Source organism: Acipenser ruthenus, chromosome 23, assembly GCF_902713425.1.
Source record: "Acipenser ruthenus chromosome 23, fAciRut3.2 maternal haplotype, whole genome shotgun sequence".
NCBI classification, from domain to species: domain Eukaryota; kingdom Metazoa; phylum Chordata; class Actinopteri; order Acipenseriformes; family Acipenseridae; genus Acipenser; species Acipenser ruthenus.
The window spans coordinates 1,803,645-1,820,560 of NC_081211.1; the positions used below are offsets into that span (position 1 = coordinate 1,803,645).

A 16,916-nucleotide genomic window follows, 5' to 3' on the forward strand; every position below is an offset into this window, starting at 1 on the left:
ACCCACACAAAAAGCAATGATAAAAACATAGTAATAATACAAGGCTTGACACAGACAGACCGACAGATAGGTGCAGGTTACTTGGTTTTCACCAGTGCAGTTTTAACAGCTATTTCTACTGAGATTGCAGCTGATCAAAGGGATTATTATATTAGCATTATGCAATGATCATTTGTAATAGTATAGACCTGCTATGGCTATTTAAACACACACACAGGCAAATCGTCACGGGCCAACTGCTCCGGGACCTCTGCTGAAAAAGCTATACACCACGGCTGTACAATAAAATAAATAAATAAATAAATAAATAAAGCAATGTTCCTCTTACTTACACTGTACATCTGCTTATAATAAGTGTTAATAATGACAAGGACCAGGTTCAATTACAGGTCAAGGTTTCTCAGCAATACATGGAAATAAATAAAGGGTAAAGTTAAGGTTGGGGCCAGGGTTAGGGGTAATAAAATGCAATGATATTTGGGTTTGTGTTCACAGCTGTGTAAATATCAAGGTATCATACATTATCTGCACCGCTGCTGTCCCCATAAGGAACATTCTCTTAAGTACACAGCAGCGGTGTAAATAATGCACGTTTCCTATAACGCATAGGCATAAACCTGTCGCAGTTTTAAATCTTTAATTTAATTCTAATTCTGAAGTCACCAGCAGATTGCAAAAAGTGCAACGAGAGATGTTATTCAAAGTGTGGGTGTTCCTGGTGTATTCTGAGTAGAAGAAAATAAAAATAAAAATAAAATAAATACCGTTTATCATAGAGGCTATTTGACACGGAACATTGCATAATGGGGTTCTTTTAAATGGAACGATTTTATTACAGACCGGGGAAAAAAATGATTTGAAATTATTATTTAATTTTAATGTGGGCGTGCATATTTTTAGCACCAAACTATTTTGCATACTGCCATGCTGTAGCGGAAGGGGAGGTTACAGAGATGTACAAAGCGTTCCTCCCACACTCTGACTTCAATGGGATTTATGCCAATTCCTCCATGTCAAGACGGACACTGGGATGTTTGATGATTTGCACAAAAGAAAAACTACCTTCCGCAAAAACCATGTTTTTATACGAATCAATGTCACTTACAACTGCCATTTGCAGATGGTTTTAACTCCATTTGAAATTATGACGTCTCTGCTGTTTAAAAAAAAAGAAATCACACACCCTTCAGTACCTTAGTGCCATCTATCGGGCAGGTTGCACCAGCTACTGAGCAACACGGTTATATATATATATATATATATATATATATATATATATATATATATATATATATATACTTATATATAGATAGATAGATAGATAGATAGATAGATAGATAGATAGATAGATAGATAGATAGATAGTATGAATTCACTGCGATAAAACTAAACGATTACTTGAACAACAACAAAATAAACATATTGTTGATTATCCATTTCCTTAAGATAAACCGTCATCTGCCAATACTGCAACACTAATGCCGCCAGAATGTTATTTAAACATATCATTTTTTTTTAACTAATCCATTAATTCATGTGTTTGCCAATAGTGTACGAGGGATTGATTATAAAGTGCAACAAACTAGTCCTTTTTCTTATGCACCTATCTTTTCACAACCGGTCTTGTCTTTACCAATGGCATTTTGATACATTGTTCAAGAAAATGCTACATATATTTCATATATTTTAATTCTCGTTGATATGACGTATCTTTATTTTTTGCAATACGGAGATACAATTGTATAGTTTAATGTTTTGTCCTGTGCCTTTAAGAAATAAGAAACGAGGGCGGGGCGCCCACCCGTGTGACCTCATATCCGCTCTGTCTCTTCTTTCTCATCAGTCGTAAGCTTTTTGTTCTCACTCGGATTCCATTTCCAGACAGCAAGGACGGACGGAAGGAAGGAGAGAGGGAGACATTACCAACCGACAACAGCTTATTAACTACGACAGAGCTTTCCCCACCTTGTAACGAATCGAAAACCTTGAAACCCCCCCGCGACAAGAGTCGAGAAATACGTTCTTAACAGTTTTTCAAGAGTTTGTATTCAAAAACAAACACAAAATGGAGCCCGAAAGCAAATACTTGCCCGAGCTGCTGGCGGAGAAAGATAGTTTGGACTCGTCTTTTACTCACGCGATGAAACTCATATCTGCAGGTAAGCTTGTTCTCTCAAAGGGGTTCCGTCTTAACGTTGTTTTAAATCTGTATTTGGTTAATGGTTGTGGCGTTTTAATGCATAGGCGGCGCCGAATCAACTGCTGTGGAAGAAAGTGAGACCGAGGCGTCTGCACAAAGAGGTGCGCCGACTTACGAGGCCCGACTTTGTTGAATGTTTCTGTTTTTTCTTTCCTCGGTCCAGACTTCTGGTAATACGTATGGTTCAGCTACATAATTCGGTACTGTTATCCTTACATTTTACAAGTGTTTGTTTTTATTTTTTTTTTATCAAAATGCGATGGAACAACCGCGTTTTTTGTTTATCTGCTTCAAACTTTCACAAAGCGAAACTGCAACGTGAACGAAACGCAAGCATGCCAGAACCTTCTGAATGTAAAACGAATGCCTCTTCGTGTGTCCAAACACCAGCAACATCTCTAAACAATTTGAATTTAAAAGACCTTTTTTGAGAAATAGATATCGTCTAAAAATAGATATCGCTGTATTAGACGGCGTTTCAGTTTAACCACGAGGCTTATGAATGGCGGCTGCGTGTACCACGTTGTACGAATGGCTTACACTTACAGTTGCACTCAAACGTGTTTTTTTTAATGTAGATTTTTTGTTTACTTTCCGAAATAGTATATTGGAACAGGTAAACTACAGACCAAGCTTGCACAATACATTTCAGTTTACTTTTTATGCAATTAAATCCTGGATTATTTCCTTTAACATGTAATAAATTAATCGACATGCATGAAATGCACGAATAAGGAGAAACCGTGGTTATCGTGTAATACGCCAAATAAGAGCTGATATGTAACTTTACTACGACTATATATGCAACAATTAAACGATTTGCATCGACTAATTAAGTCTCTTTTAATAATCTCATAGTCGCCGTTGCAGTAAATTTATCTGTATAGTTTAGGGAAATTGTATGCATTATTGTTGCATAAACAAGACAGTCATATTTTTCGTCTACTATGACAAATGAATGTACTTTTTATTATAAAGGTCGTGAATAAGAGTTACGGAGTCTTTTGGTGCGCATTGGACTTGGTTAATTGCACGCTCGGGCGGGCTGGCGAATTAGCATGTTCAAAGTCTATTACTGTACTGTAACTGCGGATTCTGCTGGTAAAAGCGAGTGTGGGCTCTAAGGCGCTATCTTTGGAGGAGGTTCTTAATTTTATTGCAGATTAACTTTAGCATTTTGTGTATGCATATCTCACATTGTGAAACCTCTCGCCCACATACCCCCTGCTTTTTATTGTCATTTTGTAAGCAGTTTTCACACGCTCACTGCAGCAGCACTCCACGGGCAGGGTTGTATGATCGTACTGCTCTGCTGGTATATTGCCTGAGTGGGAAGCAAACTATTTTGAGATTAGTTGATTCTGGTTGCCGTCCAACCATTCAAACAAAGGGGAATGCATATTACGATTCTGTTGTGTGCTTTTTATTTTCTTGAGATTCATGCGAGTGGCCATTGTGTACATAATCTAGTCCTCTTGCCAGCAGTGGTGCAGTAGCTGTCCGCTGTGTTGGTAAACTTTGATTAAGTACAGTCAGCAATGTCTTGTGCTCACTTAATGTAAACGTGGCATCCACAGACTGGCGGGGGTACACTTATTTATTTGCAGCATTTTTAGAACTAGACTACTGTTTTAAATGTTACCTCCTATCCACAACTCTTGCTGAATCAAAAATCTTAAAACCTTTCATTTGACGTAGGTGATCTGTTTCTTGTAGAGAGAGAAATTGGCTTTTGAAAGTATACATTTCCTCTGTACTTTTATGTTAGCAGAAGCTTGACAATTGGCCAGAACATAAAATCTTGCATCTGTTTCAAATTAAACGAACAAGCCTCCTGCAGTGAAAGTGTCACTCTACTGTTGTGAATATAGTTTAATGCTTTCCAACAAACTGTTCATATTGTTGGGAGATCCGATACTGTTGAAAAGATTATCAATATTGTTGTGTACGAAACAGCAGACCCCATCTGATGCATGCAGTTGGCAGGTCAGCTTGCAACCACTGACCACAAAGCAATGTGCCATCCTGCTAATAAATGGGTAATTGGGAGCCTAAAGTATAAGGGGAAGGGTGGTATAAGATCTGGATAATTGCAAAATGCTCGGGTGTAGCTATTTTAAAATAAGTACTTTATCCACTCCAGGTTCTGCTTAAGATGTTAAATTAAATTACAAATCCCTGCACCTTCTCCCTCTTAAATTTACTTACTGCTGAGTTTTGAAGAGTCTTAATGGCACTAAATGCAGCCTCCAAGATGCTGGCTTTTGTAGCAGTCTGTATGTGCGCTGCAGTTGGTAAAGAGCTCTGTTGGTGTAAACCCCTCCCCTGCTGGGCCTGTTCAGATTTTTTTTTTATTGCTGGAGATTCAACTTTCCCTTTTGTCACTGCTGGAGTTACAGCCATCTTAGTGACTGCTGTGAGGTCCTTTTTGATTTTTAGCAATCCGAATGCATTGCTTTTTTTTCTCTGCATCTGAGTGGAAAGTCTAAAAAACATCAATAAAATAAACTTTCCACCTTGTGACTGCAGGACCAGATTCGACAAGCTTGCCACAGACAATTTTAATGAAACTGCTGTTATGAGATGCCAGTTTAGCGCTGGTTGTTGTAGATCATTTTAATTGACTTTCTACCCTTAGACAGCATTTCTCACTGGGTGGTGCTTGGTTTTTAAATACCAGAGGAATTGCCTCCCTGTTACGGCTTGTGCATATTTATCAGTATTTGTGCATGACTTCAATCGCCATACATTACTGAACCTCAACTGCAGGCTGCAGCAGTGAGTGGGAAAACAAGTTCAGGGCATGAGATTATGAATCGGTATGGGTAATGTGCCTGGTGGATGCTGGGTGTAAAGGTGGGTTAAAGCCATCCTCCTGGATTAGGATTTCATTCTTTTGGGCAGATGTTTACAGGCTCTTTTTTGAGACCAGTATCTGCTTTCAGTTTCCAGGTCTTGTATCCCTATTGGATTTCACTCTGTCATTTGAAAAATGCCATTGTGACAATCTGGATTATAGTGTTTTTTATTCTCCCTTGCCTTTGATAAAAACCTAATGTTATGTCTGGTTTTCAAATGCTGAAATAAAGTAAGCCTAAATAACTGGTCAAACGCTATTTTGCATGCTGTTGTGCTTATTTCTCAGTAGCAGGTTTTGCTCCTGCATTGGGATGCCTGTGGCTTTGTTTTTGTTTGTTTATAACTGTTCAGTTGTTGCAGGAGAGTAACCTTGTTTATGGTTGTCAATCCTGCATCTTGCTGAGCAATGCTCATATTCTGACGCTTGATTTATTAGTAGTGTACCAGGTTTGATTTGTAGGACTCTGTCCGTGTTACTGTTCTGCAAGTCAACAGCTGCATTTAGTGCTGGAAGCTTTTAAGACCCAAATTTATTCAAAGAAGGAATTACAATCTGGGTGTTGAACAATGTTATTGCGTATTTAAGTTCACCATCTTGCTTGATTGCATGCTATTGGTAATGGCATTTACACAGTGAAGCTGATGCATGCGTTTCTTTTTCTTTAGAAATTGAAAGGATTCAAAAAGGGGAGCCAAAGAAAGAGGAAGAAGACTCCTATCTGGACCTTTTTGCACACAAGAACCTCAAACTGAAAGAGAGAGTCCTTATTCCAGTGAAACTATACCCAAAGGTGAGCAGAACCGAACATGTTAAATTACGTGCAAAAAATCCTCTCATCCCAGCAAAGGATCTTCCACCCTGTGTGTGGAACGTAATCCTTCATAATAATAATAAAAAAAAAATTCTACAGACTGCATATTGTGATCCCACATGAGTCTGCTTAGACTGGAGTAATGCCTTATTTTAAAACAAACCTGAAAGGTAGTTTTTGTTTTGTTTGTGCTGGCTGGGTACTGAGGTATCTGGTGGTGGTCTCGGCTAAGCGGATCGCTCTTGTACTCCAGTTAAGCAGTTTCACATGTTGTGTTTTTATAGATAGATAGATTATACAAACTTTTGTTTTGCATGAAATCTTAAACGGGGAATTCTCCCAACAGCCAGACTTACCTTCTGTGTTCTGTAAGCCTAGTCTGCCTGCTGTTGAGGTCATTGACTGGGAAGGGTCACAGCTGTACAGCAGAGCGGCCAAATTATTATTTTTTAATGTATTTAATTGAATATAAAAGGACAGCCTTCTTTGAATTGCTGTGCTGGAAGGGACTAAGCGTGTACAAATGCTAGAAAAAGGGTTAGGGGCTTAAATGGAAGCCTTGAGTCCTTGCAACTTCCGAGCATCACTATTGACGTGCCTTGAGTCCACTTAATCATCTCATCGATCTGAGCTGCAAATGTGGATGCAATTCTGGAGCGTGCCAAGGATGCAATATCTGCTCAAGTTAAAGACCCAGTGACATCTGTGGTTGTCTCTTTGCCTGCTTTTTGTAGTGCTTGTGATTAACTGCTGCCTTTGTTCTGCCAGAATTAAACTGCAGAGTGTATGTGTATAGATAGAGGCAAGTGGTGGGGGAAGAGTGATAGTGACTCATCCAGTGCTGAAACCAATCTTAAGCTAAATGTACCTTCAGAAACTAAGGGTTGTGGGCTTAAATATTTACATCTTGCATGTCTTTTTGCAGTTTAACTTTGTGGGAAAAATCCTGGGACCCCAAGGAAACACAATCAAGAGACTTCAGGAAGAAACTGGAGCAAAGATTTCAGTTCTTGGGAAAGGATCAATGAGGGACAAAGCAAAGGTATGGCTATCCAATGGCTTATTTTAAAAGTGCCTTCAATGAACAGAACTTTGGACAATACTAATTCAATTGGTATTTAGTATGGGGCTCAGAATATTCAGAAATAACATGTAGCCAATACATTGAGTAGTTTTTCACCTGTACCCCCTTTGATACTTAATGAGCAAATTGATTGGATTTGCTGATGAAATTGACCTAATCTCTTGGTAATTCTAAGTATTAAATGAGAACTATGGGGGCTCCCGAGTGGCGCACCCAGTAAAGGCGCTCTGCGCGGAGTGCAGGATGTGCCCTATAGCCTGGAGATCGCAGGTTCGAATCCAGGCTATGTCACAGCCGACCGTGACCGGGAGCACAATTGGCTGAGCGCTGCCCGGGTAGGGAGGGCTTAGGTCGGCAGGGGAATCCACGGCTCACCGCGCATCATTGACCCCTGTGGCCGATAGGGCGCCTGTGGTTCTGCAGTAGAGCCGCCAGATCTGTGTTGTCCTCCGGCACTATAGGTCTGGTGGCATTTCTGTGGATCTGCAGGGCGAAAAATGACGGCTTGGCAGGAGCACGTTTTGGAGGACGCGTGTTCCAGCCTCCGTTTCCCGAGTCGGCGGGGGGGTTGCGAGCAGTGAACCGAGGATACAGATAATTGTGCGTGCTAAATTGGGGTGAAAACCGGGGTAAAATAATTGGCGACTAAATTTAAAAAAAAAAGAGAGAACTATAGCTCTGCCTAAAATACTGCAACCCATGTCCACAGCAAAACAATGTAAATGCAATTTGATGTGCGAATACTTCTAGTTCTCATATGCATCCCACACGTATTGGGTACAAAACTAATCGCACTGAAATTCTGTTTTGCAGGAGGAAGGTCTACGAAAAGGTGGCGAACCGAAATACGCCCATTTGAGCATGGAGCTGCATGTATTTCTTGAAGTTTTTGCTCCAGCACCTGAAGCCTATTCACGCATGGCCCATGCGATGGAGGAGGTGAAGAAGTTCTTGATTCCTGTAAGTATTGAATCTGTAGATGCCTTTTTAGTGTAGTCTATTACCTGAGCTCATCTAATGGGCAAGGGCTCCTCCTAGCACACGGCCCTATCAAAATATAACCCACCCCGACACACAATTTCTTGAATTCAGTCTCACCAATCTGTCTTGCACCCACCATTCCTGTATTGACGACCTCCTTATGGGTTCTCCAATTCCTAAAGGGAGATGTGCTACTGAACTGTTATAGCTGCAGACTCCCACGCTCGCTAAGTATTTTTTATTTATGAAAGCATGTTTTAGGTTTGCTTCAGTTTTTTGCAGGAGTAGAAGGTTGTAAAGTACATCATTAATCTTTTTAGGTTTGGAAGCAAAACTGAGTGCCGCCCCCCTCCATATGTCAAACTAAATCTCTTATTGTACAATGACTATTCCAATTCTAGGGTGGACACAGGCTATCTTCACTTCCTGCTCTGCGTTGAATTTGTACAGCCATGTTTAGCCTGCGATCAGCCTTTGTAAAACATGTTGATATCCTAGTTTTAACCTTGATGCAAAAAGCTTGCAGGATATATACATGTTTTCCACGCTAGTATCCTGGCAGTCTTCCGTAGTGTTTACATCTGGCTGAATGCTTTCATTTTAAGCTCAAAGCATTAAGGGATTATTTTGCAGTACCAGATGGGGCTGTCTTGTCTGCAAGAGGAGACGTGTATGAAAAACACGGCTGAATTTGTGCTTATGAACAGCAATATGTACACTGAGCATATCTTTACTACCTTCCAGTTAACCTTGAAACAAATGGGGGGGTATTTGCAGCATGACTAATTGAATGAAATGTTTAATGCAGTGCGTCATCAAATGTTTTTTGCACTGGTAGATAAAGGATGTGCAAGTTTCTTTCAATATTGAAACATACTGTAGCTGTCTAGGGGAGGGAGGCTGGGGTGTAGACTGCACCCTAGTTTGAATTATTGGACTGCAGATAAGCATTACAAACCATTATCTCTGCTCACCGAGGGGATAAACCTTTTCTTTACATTGTGGTCCAAAAATACATGGACAGATTCTATCAAAGACTATTTTTATATACAGTTCTAAATAAGTCCATAATGAAGGTGCTGCTCTTTCTTTTTAATATGAAGCAGGAAATGATGGACGATATCTGCCAGGAGCAGTTCATGGAGATGAGCTACCTGAATGGAGGACAGGAGCCTGGCTCCCGAGGGAGAGGAGGGCCCCCTGGGAGGGGTCGTGGAGCTCCACCCCTACAAGCAGCTGGTGGCAGGTAACGTTGGGATTTATTGTTCCCTTTAGCCAACCTTTTATCTAATTGAATTCTTTGCGCCCTAATGTCTCTTGCAATCAACTGTTTTGTTTGTACTCTTTGAACAGTAAATTGTAGTTAGTTCCAACACACACTCAAAGTGGCTGGTAAGGATTTTCTTTTAGTCTTGAAGTGTCTCTGTTGCTGTTTGGTTTTACTTACCACTATCTCTGTTTTTTTGTTTTCCAGGGGACGTGGCATGCCACCGCGTGGAGGTGCCCCGCGAGGTGGTCCACCCAGGGGTGGCTCTGTTAGAGGAGGGCCCTCTGGTCGTGGGGGACCCCCAGCCCAATCCCCCAGGGGAGGGGCTCCAGCATCCCGGGCTAGGCCTCCTGCTCCAGGTGTGCAGAGAATGTCTGCCCCTCATCCACCTGCTCCAGAGCCCTACGAAGAATATGTAAGATTTATGAAGATCTATTTGTTATATTCTGTCACTCATTATAAATTGGTACAACAGTGTTGCCTTGAGCTACGAAGCGACTTAGACATATGACTTCTCTAAATAGATATAGATGTTCATATTCTGTTGGTCTAAAAACAAAATCAAATGCAAACTATTTATTTTAGCGCTAAAAGTAATTGTACTTTATTTATTTTTTTCCCTCCCATTGTAGGCATATGAAGATAGCTATGCGGAACCAAGTTATGAGACCTATGAGAATTATTACACCCAACCCCAGGCGTAAGTAAAGGCTAATGCCTGTTTTTACAATCCATTTTTGGAGTAATTTACTGAGCAGCATGAATGACAATTGTGCTTTTGCCGCACTTTGGACAATGTGAAATGTCCATTATAATACAACACTTTAAATAGTTTATACTGTAACCTAAGCTTTTTCTGAGATGCCCGAGTGCTTTTATTTGATAACTTTGAAATGCTCTCAGGTTATTCTCTAAGTACCTGAATACATTTGTTGCTATGATGGCAGGTGACCTTATCATTGTAGCTTGTAGTTTCACTTTTGGGGGATGGGTGGACTTTTTTTTAGCATATCCAGTATTTAATGTTCGTTTTGGAGTAATCATTGAATAATTGTTGTTTCAGGGATACAGAGTATTATGACTACGGGCACGGGGAGGCCCAGGATGCTTACGAACCATATGGTAAGGTGGCTGTCTTGAAAGTTGAACCCTTTTCTGCTTTGCTTTTTAACTTGCTTTTAAAGGAACAGAAGTAAATTGAGGCTGCATTAAGGGGGTCCAGTTTACATTTCCTGGGTGTTCAAGATCCAGAGCATGTGGTAATTCAATCCCCACCCTTATCTTTATGTAAAACAAAGGTACTATTTTTAGAGGCGGTTGCATGGCTGAAAACCCACGCAACTTATTAATGCTAAGTCTTCAGATGCGTTCATTTTGTTGTGGTTGTACACTGGAGTAGGGGTGGCTTAATGAGACAGGTCAGTTTTCTCTTTTTATGGCTGTAAAAAGCTATTGTAAACTATGAAAGAGGGTATTGGAACTGTAAGTGTGCACCTCCTGACTAGCACGCTTAATATTACACAATTGTCTACTTGCTGATTGAGCTGAGCTATTAACTATCCCTGTTTTTGTGTTTTAGGTCAGGATGACTGGAATGGAACAAGAGCATCCATGAAGGCGCCCCCAACCAGGCCAGTGAAGGGTGCTTACAGAGAGCATCCCTATGGTCGATACTGAAAGAGGAAATTTAAAGAGCAGCAATTTGAATAAGAGCATTGCTCACTGATTTCTTCTGTCTCCTGTGGCCACTGTCGCTTTACCTACAGACAAAAGTAATTGTCCGTTTGTTTTCTACTCTGTGGACTTATGTATGCATTGAAACGTATTCAAACAATCTTAGCAGTTAGGCAACACAGCTAAACTTTTGTTAGTTTTTTTTTTCATTTATACACCTTGACAGTTTTGTTAAATTTAAGTACCCTATTAAAAAATAAATAAAATGCTTGAATTAAGAAATCTAGATTGATAAAATGAATGATTTGCTTACGACTGTAGTTTAACATCCTGTAAGTTTGTGAAGGTTATGTTTTTTTTTTTTTAAATTTTTTAGATTTTATTTTGTTTTGCTTTTTAAATGAATTCGTGCTTAAAATTGCAGTTGCAGATTCCCATTTAGGCTACATTTCAAAATTCTGTTTAATTAAAAAAAAAAAAGTGAAAAAATATGTACAAAAACATAACCATTAAATTAATCATTTTCTACTTTAAAAGTGAAGTATATAATATAGGCAACTTGGATTACCTAAAAGACAATTGCAAGAATCTTTTAAATTTTCCAGCCAATGCTGTCCTAAGAACTTCATTTTAAATAGTTTCTTAAAAGATGTTAATTTAAAGTTTAGGAATCATATCTTTTTTGGATTAAGAGTTTTGAAATATAGTCCCAGTAGACCCTGTTGCGATGTCCTGACTGTTGAGAAATTGTTACCTCAATACTTGAACAAGTTAAAGTAACAGATCACTGCTAATGGTAAATCTTCATACAGCTATGCAGTTGTCAAAAGTACTGATTTTGGCGAGAGTTGGATTAAAAAGCACACATGTGAAATCCCTGAATTTGCATCAGTCTGAAGGATTGACACATCCCCACAGGGTCTACAGATGCTTACAAAAAAGGGACACTGCAGCTAAACCCCGAAACTATGTATATACTTTAAACTTCAAATAAGAACTGTATTTTGCCATTAAAGTTGTACTTTCTCCATAAAATGCATAATGTTCCTTGTGTAAGCTTGCCTAAATAGGTAACTAAATATCTGTCCAAAAATGTTTTTGCAGCAGTTTGTCAATAAAGTTTAGTCTTTTTTTTTTATCAAACTATAAACTTGTTACTTTCTGTTTTTATCGTAAAATAATGTTGTTAAATAACTTTAAATAACAATCAAAGTTAATGGTTCATCAAATCTGAGTTTTTTTTGTTTGTTTTAAATCTAAATGCTTTGCATGTAATTTTGAAATCTTTCATTTTAATAAGTGTCAACTTATGAGTAACAGTAAAGGACACTATCTTTCTCCTTTTTTGTTTAAAACAAAAAAACAAAAACAAAAAAAGGATCTAGAGGTAAGAACTTCTATGTCCTCCCTATAAAATAAACTCTCATAGTTACCTTTAACAAAGGTTGTGGCCAAAACAAGGCTTCAAATGCAGCAATGCCTGGGTTTGTATTTAAAACAAAAGCCAACCATAACTGAAAATAAACTTGATTGTCTCCTACCAAATGAGAAATATGTATTTTGTAGTCTCTGAAATAACAACTTCAACAACCATTCAAGTCAGCTTGCAGGGCACTTATGTCATTCTTGATGCAAAGAAACGTGGCTGGTTTTAATAAAGAATTATCGCGGGAGAGAAAGGATGAGTAAGCCTAAAGTGCATCACAAAAAAAGGTAACGCTAACCCTAAATCTCCTAATTTAATATCTTTTTATATAAACTGTGGTAGTAAACTGCGTATAAGCTTAAAATCTGTTCAATAAAGTTAAAACAAAAAAAAAACGCAGAATAAAAATCTAGCCATAAAAGTTGTTTCAAAATAAAGTAGTCCTTATGTAATATGGCCCTGTAATGACTGTAATGCAACTCTTGCTAACAAAAAAAAGGTAGCTATTAAATGTGTATATATAAAACCAAAAACAATTAGATGTATGTAGACCACTTGAGCTGCTGCTATTTAATTTAATTTTTTTGCATATTTGTGCCTTAAGTAATTTTAATTAGTCTTCAAATGTAACCATACAGTTTAATATTTGCAAGCTTGAGTTGCATGACCTTTTTGCTTTTGTAATTTTAAGCATTGCATGCAAATTATTTGATGTACTTTTGATTTGCTTTTTCTGGGCATTTCAGTTGAAGGGTTGTAAAGTACATATTTTTACTTTTGCAGGAAGTAAAATAACTGTACAGAACTAACCTGAAAGCTGGGATTCCTCCCTCAGACAGGTAGGTAACAAATTACAATAGCCTATAAGGATATGATCCAGTGCTTCTCATTGTTTTGGATGTTGTGCTGCTTGCTGCCTTTTAATGTAACTGCATACATAACAAGCACACTGGGATGTCTTTAGGATATTGGTGTTGTATAGCTGGTTCTTTCATTTCTGTATGCCCTTTTGTCTGCCAAGGGATTTTGGGCTGGTTGCTGTTACCTGTTTTGCGCAGCAGTGCGACTCCATTTAAAAAAAAAAAAAATTTCCATTTAATCTTTCACTACAAAGGATATGCTTTCTGCACAATCTCTGCATGACATTCGCTCTTGCCTCAGTTTCTCTTGGCTGCATTCTGTCTGGAGTGACTTGAAATGCATTGCATTTGATGCCATTAGCAGTGGAGGATAGACTTTTTTGATTCTAAATGACCCACCAACAGTCCTCAAATGAGCAGCAAAAACATGCAGCCCACCATATCAGCTGTTTTGCAGGTTGATCCAGCAGCAACTCCAGTTGGATATCTGCACTAGACAAGCTCTACTTTCACAGTCTGTAATAGTCTAGTGATAGACCAACTGAAGCATGTCAATATTTACAGTATTGAGCTTTATTAGGGGGAGGGAGATACACTAGATGTCTTGACTTTCACGGAGGCATAAATAGTTTGCCAAAAATATAATGTACTTGCAATTCTGCCATACAGACTACATTGCAATGCAGACTTTTTACTTTAATTAAATGCAATGGCAAACTGTTTTAAAATAATAATAAAAAAAAATGTAAGTTTGACCCTGTAACTATTCCTCTAGGATTTCTGAGCCTAAAAAAAGACATCCTGTGAAATCCCAGCCAAGGAAGAAAGGTGGATTGAACCTGAAAACAGATCTTGGGTACTAGACTGTCCTGGATGTGAAAATCGAGGATATGCACATGCCAGGAGTGAAGCAAAGATTTTTTTAAATATATTTATTTTTTATTTAAATTACAGAAATGCCAGATATTACATTTAGAGGAATTTGTTACGATTGTTTCTCGAAGGTATGAAAGCTGCTTATTGCAAGATTTGGGCAGACTAAAGCCATCTGGATAGATTAGAAAGGCTGGGCTATTAAACCACAACTCTGTTTTTTAAAGTAGGTTTACCCATGGTGCAGCCCTGTGTCCAAGGTTTAAATTTGGACTGTGGGTTTTTTAAGTTTTTGTGGCAGTATTTCTTGAGTGTCTGCTAAAATAATAAAATTAATGAATCGTGTTGTATATTTGGCAGCCCAAGCAATGCATTTTGAATAATTTCAAGGGCTGATCCTTACACTAGCCTATTAAAGTGACAGCTGTAGTGAGTCCTTAGTGGGTTAATGTTTTCATGACCATTAAATGATTTACAGTCTGCTTGCGGTTATTGTTGTGAAGCAGGAATGATCTGCATTTTCACACAAGATGTTTTTTGCACAGTATCTGTGCTTGGGTGGTGTTTGTGCTGCATCAGCACTGAACCGCCACAGTGATGAACAATACATCAATACATAATCCATTGTTTGGGCTGTAATTGTTTTGGAGAACATGGCATCTACATATATCCATGGTTGTTGTGTTGATGAGTCTTTTAAATCTTAAACCTGCCATAATAAACGAGAGCTGCTCATTGCTACAGATTTAATGAGCATTAGCTGCCACAGAAGCTACATTTAAACAATTGGAAGGTTGCTTCAAACGGTAATAAGTGCAAATGTAATGAAACATTTGATAAATCCCAAAAGCAGTGAACAGAATTCCATTAACGTCTAGAACAAGTTTCCTTCATCCCAGTTAATGCAAATGTAATATGGACTTCACTGCATGAGGGGATATGCTGAAATGTATTAAAAGCAAACTGCACTAAACCTTGCTGTTGTGCAATGCAAATTGAGACAAATTGGAGGCCAGAAGCACTTGTAATGGTACATGTGGTTGCTGAACTGCCCTAAATGCAAAAATGTAATGCTTTCATTGATTGACCTTTTGGCATTTTACAACAGATTCAGTCTGCAACAGTAAGCATTTTAACATCAGTGTGTGTGATATATGGGGTGGGGTGCTGATTCACTTGTATGTACTGTAATATGATAACTTTTTTCTTAATTTTTTTTTTATTCTAAATAAATTCTATATCAAATCCACATGGTTCTCAATTTATTGGGTGGAACAAAATATAAACCTGGCTACTGAAATGGGATTTCACCAGCTGTTGTCTTCACTGTTGGAGGTATTTGCTTACAAACTCCTGGGCATTAAAAATCTACTGTGTGTTAATTGTATTCAGCCAGACTGAAATAAATGGCTGTTTTAGAAAATTGAAGTCTGTTGAGATAAATCGTGGGATTTCAAATTGAGTGTCACGTTTCTGAGGGGGTGCAGACAATGTGATCAAATATCTTGGTATCCAATAATATATAGACCAGTTCTCTGTTACTACCTGCACAGTTTACAATGCGTTCCTCACATTCTGCAATCTGTTCCTTCAGAAGCAGATGTTATCCTGCATCCCTCGCAGTCCAGTCTGACAGTGCATCTAGACCTGCACATGTGCCTAAATGCATTGCAGAATCCTTCTACATCAAGCAAGATGTTTCTAAACATTTAAATGAAGACATTGAAGTGTTTTGAACTTTCACATGGTATCTTCACAATTTTAGATGTAATACACAAGCCATTGTGTGTTTATTTTCAAAGCGTTGGTCTGCCACCTGCCTCATGCTTTATTAAAAACGAGGAAGGATTGTATCTGCAGAATCGCTGAGTGGGCCTTTTTTGCTTTCATTTTTAAAGGGGCTTCTGTAGTAGTGACTGCAGATACGTGTGCATCACAGTGACAATATGAACTTCCTCACATTCTTAGACTGCCAGTGTCAGTGGTGAGATGGGTCTTGTGAATTAAACTAGTGACCACACCCCAGTACTTAAGGACCCATTTCAATATGTAAGAATTTGCTGAAATGATCCCATCTAGGTGGAATCAGTAGCCTTCTCATTTAGTTTTTTCTCTTTGAAATTGATGTTCTGTGCATTCTCACATTTCTTACAGTGGCAGACAATCAATATCAGTGTGATGCCTACAGCCAACTTTTTTTAAAATTGGGTTGTGTGTGTGTTATATATATATATATATATATATAAATTATACACTGTGCCCATATCTAGGGCAGCAATCTAAACCGAAACATTAGCTAGCAAAATAAAATCAATGAAAATTGGAATCGGTAATAACAAATAAAATGTGCAAGTCATCCTTGCAGGTTTATTATTCAATGAAGTGCATTACTCCCTTCTGTTATCCAAGAACGTACACACAGATCATCACCAGTCTTTATGCAACCTTTAAACAGTTATGACAGGTAACCAATAGGCATGCTGGCTTCAAAATTCTCTACATTCTTCTTCCAGTTGACTTTATATGATTTGGAATCTGTTTTGTGAGCGATTTGTAGGGAATTGAAATCCTGTACCAATCAATTCCTGTTAAGTGGATGTTACCTGGGGTCCAGTGCTTTAGCCTTGCCCAGCCCAAGCTATCAAAAACAACTTGCATTCGATGTACTGAGCTGTGGGTGGTCACAAGCAAAGAGAAACGGTTGACCTGGTAGGCCTATTTCTCTACATGCTTTAAAAATATATATAGATAGATAGATATATTTCTTTTTATTGTGTCCTGGCAAACGAGTAAAACAGATGTAGTATGTACCACACAGTGGCTCATTTTGACTGGTTATTGACTGGAATGGTACAGCTATGAAAGAAAATACATTTGCAT

General features: G+C 38.5%; 1 protein-coding gene across 3 annotated transcripts; it reads left to right on the forward strand.

Annotated features, from left to right (window-relative positions):
- Positions 1-1,833: 1,833 nt before the first annotated feature.
- Positions 1,834-15,285, forward strand: LOC117413323 (KH domain-containing, RNA-binding, signal transduction-associated protein 1-like). 3 transcript variants are annotated; one of them, XM_058997383.1, is made up of 11 exons: positions 1,834-2,159; positions 5,726-5,850; positions 6,797-6,913; positions 7,769-7,915; positions 9,043-9,182; positions 9,411-9,618; positions 9,836-9,903; positions 10,267-10,325; positions 10,783-12,590; positions 13,087-13,142; positions 13,939-15,285. In XM_058997383.1, exons 1-9 carry the CDS (start codon positions 2,066-2,068, stop codon positions 10,878-10,880), a joined length of 1,056 nt encoding a protein of 351 aa, XP_058853366.1. In that variant the 5' UTR covers positions 1,834-2,065; the 3' UTR covers positions 10,881-12,590; positions 13,087-13,142; positions 13,939-15,285. The 3 variants fall into 3 exon arrangements, with proteins under 3 accessions (XP_058853366.1, XP_058853364.1, XP_058853365.1); XM_058997381.1 differs by having other exon boundaries at positions 1,835-2,159; positions 9,040-9,182; XM_058997382.1 differs by having other exon boundaries at positions 1,835-2,159; positions 9,040-9,182; positions 10,783-10,975.
- Positions 15,286-16,916: the final 1,631 nt, after the last annotated feature.